This window comes from Schistosoma mansoni, chromosome W (assembly GCF_000237925.1).
Source record: "Schistosoma mansoni strain Puerto Rico chromosome W, complete genome".
NCBI lineage: Eukaryota > Metazoa > Platyhelminthes > Trematoda > Strigeidida > Schistosomatidae > Schistosoma > Schistosoma mansoni.
This window is the reverse complement of record NC_031502.1, coordinates 31,655,455-31,664,743: the sequence shown is the minus strand read 5'-3', so window position 1 is coordinate 31,664,743 and position 9,289 is coordinate 31,655,455. Positions and strand designations below refer to the sequence as shown.

The 9,289-nt window shown below is 34.0% G+C and overlaps 1 protein-coding gene across 1 annotated transcript in view; it reads right to left on the bottom strand.

Annotated features, from left to right (window-relative positions):
• Window positions 1–7,359: 7,359 nt before the first annotated feature.
• Window positions 7,360–9,289, bottom strand: part of Smp_168980 (putative hypothetical protein) — a gene marked incomplete at both ends in the record, with an annotated part of 49,757 nt that continues 47,827 nt past the window's right edge. Inside the window, 1 exon segment of the mRNA XM_018789382.1 lies at window positions 7,360–7,450. Coding sequence (XP_018654831.1) covers window positions 7,360–7,450 — 91 coding nt within the window.

Genomic DNA, 9,289 nt, shown 5'->3' with positions numbered 1-9,289 from the left:
TTGTATCAGTTAATGAGAGCACATTCTCATTAAGACCTACTATAAATAACTTAGTCATTTTTTGGCAGAATAAGCGGTTTGTCAAAATTTTTTTGTAAATGATATTTCCTCGTTATTTATTGAATTGTTTTTTTTTTCTTTCTAAATAACGAATCGATACTTTCGATGATTATGAATTATAAGAGGATAGAACTACTGAATTAACAGTCATCTTTAAAGTTAGTGACAAAGTATCTATTGAAATACATCAATATTGTGTCATTTCAATAATCAGCTGATTCAAATCAAAATGATGACAAGTAGTTTTCTATTCCTTCATCCACATTTATGACTTAGTTAATTTATAAAGTAAAGATACCTTATGTAGACTAAATAAAAATGTAGATTTAAATAATGTTTCATTTATGATAAGTAATATATTGATAAGTCTCAAAAAAAACACAACTTTAATAGTCATCTGTGGCTGATATATTAAAGAAATCACTTGTCCTTCTGGTTTATTGCTTTAAAAATCTACCTCAAAGAGTGACAAATATACTATTGATAATAAATCATTAAATGACACTGTGAATAGTATAAACTAAAGTAACTGGTTTGTGAAAATATATATATACATATATAACTCTACAAAAAGAAATTAAATAATTATAGTCAAAGTATTTATTCTTAATCCATTGGCCTGTTAGATCTAAACAGACCTTGAAATTTTAAGGGGAATAGTGTCACGTAGTGCATAGGCATTTCATGAATAAATAATCGAAACATCGTGGACGCGTGACTTTTATTTTGGTAGTATTTACCGAGCAGAAACAGGATAAAATAATTGGTTGGCAAGACATATCCTTACAAATAAGATCAACTTTTAGATGTACACTATAATATTCTAATTTTAACAGTTTTATGTTTACACATACAGTGTTGCTATCATATACAAAGTTCATCAAATGAGACATACTTTAGTTAAATTATTTACACTGTCAAGGTTGTTTAATACCACTAATTCCAAAGTCGTAAAGAAGAAGACATTTTAAGATTATTAGTTTTGTACAGTTGATGAAAATTTTAAGTAAAAGTAAACAATCACTTTTTTTATCAAAAAAGGTGTTGTAAAGATTTTAGTGATTTTATAGTTGAATTCGTGAGTCAATTGAAGTTAGGCCATCATCGAAAGCCTCGAAGCATTGAAAGACCGTTTCGTCCTATTGTGGGACTCCTCGGAAGTAAGCAACCACGATTCCGCCTCGCGAGATTCGAACCCAAGGCTTATCGGTCTCGCGCGCGAGCGCTTAACCTCTAGAACAATGAGCTGGTATCCAACTGTGTTAATGTATAACTTCAACCAATACACGAAATTGAGCAACCGTCCACCATTGTCTCCAGTGAGTTACTATCTCACAATAGACTCGGTTGAACTCTACTGATCACTTCTCACTGGAACTCCAAGAAATACCTCTTGAAAAAAGTTACTAGTGAGCATATGATTATTATCAGAAGGGGTTTTATTCATTCTCTACATTCTTTATTCTTATGAAGTCCGTTATTCATTCAAAAGACCTAAACAGATCGACATAATTGTTGTATAACGTTCTGCTACTGATACGTGTTGAAGTCAACTTTTTTTCTTCAAAACGATTTACATAACGCAAAATTAGTTTACGAAATAAATTTTCAAACTATCACTTAAACGTGTACACTGATAATTGATCTTTCTGTTCATAATTTATCACATTATTTAAACTTTATATCTTTTCATATCCAACAATTATGAAATAAGAAATTAAGCTTACCAATATTTATATTTAATATAAGTCATTACCTCGAAGAGTTTTTGAATGTATAGTGATATGTTATCTGGTTTGAAAGGCTTTTATAATTTGATAAGTGTAGTTTGGATGGTATCGTCCAAAATTCAATGAATGATTGAAGCTTTTCTTGATGATTCGGGACACATCTATCGTATTTTTGATTACCAAACTAAAAGAACAATTGAGTCTTGTTAAGGAGATCCAAATTATTCCTTGAAAAACGTTCAGATGTGCATTGAAAACACTTGTAAAACGTTTGTCCAGTCAGAGTTGAATAGAAGTTCCTCAGAAACATATGAGGGGTAAAGATTAATGTGCCATATTTCTGATTGGATGATTACCTATCCTGCTACTATGTTTAGTATGGTTTCAGAACCTTCAAGAAGTACAAGACCATCTAAAATGCTATAAATACCCTAGATTTTCTGCACACCAACTAACCTACGAGTAAAGTATTCTTTTCAAATTTCTCATCTTTTCTCTCTTGTTCATTCTGTTGTATACATTTAGCCTTGGGTTATTGGAAGAGCTTAAGAAGCTAAATCAAGAGTTCAGACAGAAGATTTATCAAGTATAATAAGCTTATCGAAGTTTTTGATGATAAAAGATAGTCATATATTTTCTTCTTGAACTTAAGGGAAAAGAATTCGAGATAGATCAAAAATATAACTCTATATAACTTTTTACTGAAGTCATATTCAGGATGATCGCAATAAGAGATCATATTTTTATTTGTTAATTAACGGTAACCACAGTTTAGCTATCTGTATCGTATATTATCTGTTCAGATTGCTCAGATTCCACCACATATATAAATATTGGATTTTTAATTTTCCTTAATATGTACCAAAACATTTCTAAATTGTTTTGTCAAGTTAAACTCAGTCTTATGTCCTATGTTTAACCAGTTTAGTGATATTGCTGATCTTTTCTCAAGTTTCCTGAGGTCATCCGAGAAACATACTTGAAATATTGTGTTTGTTTAGGATCATTCAAATCTCGCACGGTACAGGATGACTACAGTTTAACTTCAGTCTATCAGAATACATTACAATTTTCGTCTTATTTAACTACAGTTTAGCGTAGTGATTTGCTCTTATTTTAAACATGGTTACATTTACTACCACTGTTTATTGTATATATAGTACCCATTACCTTTGATGAAACAGCATCAACAAAATTAGACATTATTTATCCTTGGTAATTTTTATTTTGATTACTTCCCTCGAGACTTTCACGTTTAAATTCCATTTGGAACCCTGGAATTAATAAATTTTCATAGTTCTTTCTTAACATCCAATAACTACTTTGTGGATGGCGTAAATGTTTCAAAAGTAAGGGCGAACTACTTGTAAAATTGATCGTTTCTTTGTCTGAAAATTTATTTCTTTATGTTGTTAATTATTAGGACGTATAATTAGCACTGGTTCCTAACGCTTGTAGAACATTTATCATAGTTTATAATACAAACCATAAGATTTCATTTAATGTGTGGTTTAATAGCATACACCTAGAGCAACTCAGATACAATTGAGTTTGTTTACATCTAATCTGGCTAAGCCCTTTTGTTAACTTATTTAATGGACAGTCATTCATACAATAACAACCTATCTATACCATTGTACTTTTATTATATACGCTTGAACATTGCTTACTGCCTACGCATGTATTCATTCCGCTAGCATTATTATTAATCGCTTAATTGATCCGATGACTCATGCTTTTCCACTTATATATATATGTACATCTTAATCCTCTTTGCTGCTTGCTCTCTGCGCTGCTCTACGCTACACCGTATTGTACACGCTTACTCACTCATTCGGCTCTCACGCTCACTCGCCTGCTTTACGGCACTGCTTTTTCATGCTTGCTTAACGTGCCTGTAATATTGGATACCTGTGTGTGGTTCAATAATAAACGCGATCAGCCCTTCGTATTCGCCTTCTGATTTATACACCGGTAGAACGTTATCGAGTAACGGTTATCAAGACGGACAATATACGAAGTTAGGGATAATATCGATTATCAACCATCACACTGCTTCTTGTTCCAAACTTATCGTAATTTAAACAAAACCTTTGCTACTCTATTTTTCTACCCTAATCCCTAGTTTTAGATATAATTAGATTTTCCTAATCGTTTATGCGTTGTAGTCACGTTAGTCATATATTTATTCATTTAACTATTTACAGTAATCAGAATCGGAACCACATCGGAGTGTGAATGAGAATCGGGAATAAACCGAGTATTTTTCCGGTTAACTCGTTCTCTCTCTCGCGAGTCTGTCAGCCAATCAAGTGACAAAAGAGTTTTCGTCTCTCTATCCAAGGCATTTAGTCTCGCTTCCAGCCCACGCAAGTTAAACCAGTTAGCCTAACGTTCGAGGACTTAATTTAGATCGCTTAATTTAGAACGTAACAGTTCTGTGTAAAAACAAATGCATAAAACGTTTACCATAGTTTGTGTCATACTTTTTTCGTCAGACTGAAACTTTTGTGATATTTGTGTGTTGAACATTGACCATTCACTTTTTAGAATTGAAATATGTTGTAAAACTGTATATCAATTTACTTTTTTTATCAGATAAACTGATGCATCAGAATGAATGTGGTTCACCCTAAACAAAATAATTCACTGCTTTAGCATATTATTGTCATACAATAAATAATTACAGAAACAATTCATTCAGCTAAATGACCACCTAATGACATTAAAAATTAGTTTATGAGAAGACGAAGGTTATCAGAACTATGTGATATATTAACGTAATACATTTCGAACAATCTGATCACACATATAAAAATAAAATGTCAACTAGACTGGAAATGGAGGGTAAGAGTAGGCAAGGATAATAATAATAATAATAATAATAATAATAATAATAAATGTGAAAACAATTTGAAACCTGATCACTCTGGATAATAAGCTTATATTACCAAGGTAGGTTTAAGGTGAGAACTAACTATTTTTGAATACACAAAGGGGGTTTGAATTTTCATACTGTATGTATGTTTCGGAGACACAGCTTACATCAATGGTACGAGACTAGGGTTTTAGCGAGTAAGACCAGCTGGCCGATTTAACATAAGGTACATATGTCTAAAGCTTCAATGTGTAGTTTTGAGCGAGGTTTCATTAGACCTGGGACAGTATTTCGTGCACTGGAATCGTTGGCCATGGCGACACTTCAGGAGGAAGTTGAAATTCGAAATAGGAGAAATAACAGTATATATATATATATATATATATATATATATACTTACGCCTGTTACTCCCGACTGAGCATAGGCCGCCGACCAGCATTCTCCAACACACTCTGTCCTGGGGCTCCCTTTCTAGTTCTATTCATTTTTTGTTCATTCTTCTCATGTCTGTCTCTATTTCTCGGCGTAGTGTGTTCTTTGGTCTTCCTCTTCTCCTTTGACCTTCAGGATTCCATATGAGGGCTTGTCCTGTGACACAATTGGGTGATTTCCTCAAAGTGTGCCCAATACACTTCCAGTGCTTCTCCCTTATTTCTTCCTACACTGGAATCTGGTTTGTTCTCTCCCACAGTAGAATGTTGCCGATAGTGTCTGGCCAATGGATCCGAAGTATCTTGCGTAGACAACTGTTAATAAGCACTTGTATCTTATCTTTGAAGTGTTCTACCCACCTGTTTCGTTGTTCTTCAATGTCGGTGATTACTTTGCCTTCCTTGCTTTTCACTGGTCTTTCTGGCTTACGGTAATTCCCAGCAAGTTTCTTTGTTGTATCATACAGTTGTCTCATGTTTCCCTCTCTTGCAGCCTTTTCCGCTGTCATCGCTAAATCTTCCACATATTTACGTTTGTCGGTTCTGATGCTCCTCTTCACTTGCTTGTTTGCCTCTGTGTATTCGGCTTGTGCCTTGGCTTTTTCCGCTCTGGTTCGGCTGATATTGATTGCTGCCTTCTTGTTCCTCCTTTCCTCAATTTTATCCAGTGTACCAACAGTGATCCATTCCTTGTGATGGTGCTTCTTTTGGCCCAGAACCTCCTGACATGTTGAAACGATTGCCTCCTTGATACCTTTCCAGCTGCTCTCCATGGTAGTCCCCTCTCCATTGAGTAGGTCATGAAAGGCCTCGAACCTGTTGCTGAGGGCTATGTTGATTTTGTTGAGTTTGTCTGCATCTCGAAGAAAGGCCGTGTTAAACTTTTGTGATGTTGTCCGCACCGTTGTCCAGTGCTTCTTGAGTTTTAGTTTCATCTTGGCGACCAGCAAATGATGATCTGATGCTATATCAGCTCCTCTTCTGGTTCTCACATCCTCCATCGTCCTCCCGAACTTTTTGTTGATGCAGATATGGTCGATTTGATTCTGTGTAGTGTGATCCGGTGAAATCCAAGTGGCTTTGTGTATGTTTTTGTGTGGGAATATGGTGCCACCTATGACCAGTTTATTGAAGGCACATAGGTTTGCAAATCTCTCACCATTTTCCTTCCTTTCTTTCAGTCCATGTCGTCCGATGACGTCTTCGTATCCAGTGTTGTCCTTTCCAACCTTGGCATTGAAATCTCCCATCAGAATTGTCAGGTCCTTGGTTGGGCACTTCTCGAAGATCGACTGCAGCTTATCGTAGAATTGGTCTTTAGCGTCTTCATCGTAGTCGTTGGTCGGCGCATAGCATTGGATGATGTTCATTGTAATGCCCTCTCTCTTTGTTTTGAAAGAAGGTTATGATGATCCTTGGTCCATGAGATTCCCATCCAATAAGTGCATTTTGTGCTTTTCTGGACAGCATCAATGCAACTCCTTGTGTATGTGGGGCATTTTCTTCTTCATGACCGGAGTATAACAGAAGTTCTCCTGAAGACAGTCGTTGTTGTCCAACCTGCGTCCAATGTGTTTCACTAATTCCAAGCATCTCCAGGTTGTATTTCCTCATTTCTGCAGCAATTTGGAAGACTCTCCCAGTCTCCCACATTGTCCGGATATTCCATGTACCTACAGAAATTGTCGCTCTGGTTGTAAGAAGGTGCATCGGCCTCATGACTTCCGAATGAACTCGGCTTTCATCATGAGACGTCATAATTATTCCTTCTACTCCCAGGGCAGAGTTTGAATGGTTTGAATAACTTTTTCTGGTTAGCGTTTTTTTCCGAGTTGGTTTTCTACGGGATGGGGTCGCTAACCCCATGCCCAACCCTCCTCCTTTACCCGGGCTTGGGACCGGCAGTAACCTCCGGAGGAGCTACAGGCGGAGTTGCTAATATATCACATAATTCTAATAATCTTCGTCTCTTTATTACACTATCGAAATTTATCAAAGGGACTAATTGCTTGATAGTTTGTACTTTCCAATTTATTTGATGATGAAGTGTTTAGTTACTATGGTTCAATTTGAACATTTATTTTAAGATGAAAGTATACATTTATAATCAGAAACGAATTAATCTCTATACAAACAGGTAATAATATCAAATCAATTTCTACCCCGATTAGATTTCTACAAAATCATTTTGTTGGTAAAACGTTTTTTTTTTCTTTTATGAATTAAGTTTTTTTGAAATGTAGCTTAGATAAAATACCATTATGAAATTTGATTCGTATATTTCATATTCTCTGAAGTGTTTTCCATTTGACCAATATCTACACTGGTATTAGTTAATCCATATAAAAATCTATAAAAGGTTCAAAGAAAAATAAACATTTTTTTCAAGATATTCACTGAAACCATGAAGACTTCATTGTAACTCGAATCTGAATTTTTCAAAATTGTAAGAAATAGTTTGAATAATTGATTAATAAAGAAATGGAATAGTGCGCTAGTATGTTACTTGTGTATCAACATCATGCACTAGAAAATTGAAGAAGTAACAATTTCTAACCAAACAATAAATTCCCTTGATTTATTAATTCATGTTGATCATTAGCTACAACACGGACTCCAACTTTACTCATTCAATACTAAATTAAATCACTTTTGGTTTAAATCAGTTACCAATAAATTTAAAATGTGATGTAAATAAGTATATCAATGTTACTAAGGTTACGGTAAAACATTTATTCACGGTCATTGTAAATCTTTTATTTAGAGAGCTATTCACTATGTATAATTAATAATCGTACACTTAAGTATCATAACGACATTTCACAACATATTTGTATATGAAATTACAATGATTATAAGATTGATTACTTACTTGGTCATAGAACACTTTAGAAAACACTTTTTTACAGTAAGACCATTCTGTTAGTATCAAAGTGAACAACGAAGAGGGAAGACTACTTCAATTACTAAAATGAATTATATGACCATAGGTTAAATAAATTTATTGTGTACACCATATTTTGTTTTTTGGAAAGTAGTTAAAATATTGTGTAACTCGGTCATTATCATTATATCATCAGCCTTAAAGTAGTATCACTCACCAACTAAGTGAATTAATTATATATTCCTTTATAAGTCAGGCCGTTTTGAAGAGGTTAACAAGATGTTAGGGTAAATTAAGGAAATGACGTTCAGATCATTGACCAAATGGTTGGAAGTTAACTGATATAACTATGAAGCCTTAGAAATTAAGTATCTCTATTTTCATAGTTGAAAGCGTGAGTCAATCTCTATTATTATAATCAATTAATAATGTGGGTCAGATAGGGTGAGAGAGATATGATAGTGCAATTACAATTTGATCAAGTGGAAGAATTGTTAAGTAATGTAATGACGAGGACTATAACATTCAGTTAACAAAATTCTTTAAGGCTTCCACTATCCAACTGATTTTAAACGATTTCCACTATGCACGCAGTGTAGATTTATCAAATGCTATAAAATTGGCTGTCATTTCCTGAAAGCTTATGCTTTTTAAGAAACTACCTTTGAGCTTATATATGATAAATAACTGTAGCAGAATATGATTATTTTCCATAGCAATTATTATTTCATAATGTTTTAAGCAAAACACTTTTTGTCATTTATTTCTAGACTGTAATATCTTCTAATCCAGTTTTAATAATAATATTAGGAATTCTGTTTATTGTTTCTATATCGGCAATGGTAGATTCATCATTTGTTACGGTATACTTAATGAGTGAACTATTTTGGTGGAATTCAAAGAAGCTAGGACTAAGCAAATAACTTATTATTTGTTTGATTTGAATCTTTTAAATTATTCTGCAGTGATTTTGTTTTATGCTCCTCATTGAAATTAAAACAACGACGTGATTAAGGAAGATGGCTTCATTTGGAATGGATAGAAAATGATGGGATTATAATTTATGGACGAGCCAATCACGTTTAAGATAACAGCCCTCTGATTTTGGCGCAGAATTCACCCATCCATTCTACTAAACAGAGTTTTGGCATTATAGCTGATGTCAGTTCGTCATGAAAACCCTAAATCTAATTCTTAACCTTAACCAACAACTGTAAATCCTAATTCTAATTCCTCATACAGGTTCAGAACCTTCGTTCGGTCTTATTTATTAGGTGGACACTCTCAAGGTCAGTCTAGTGTCAC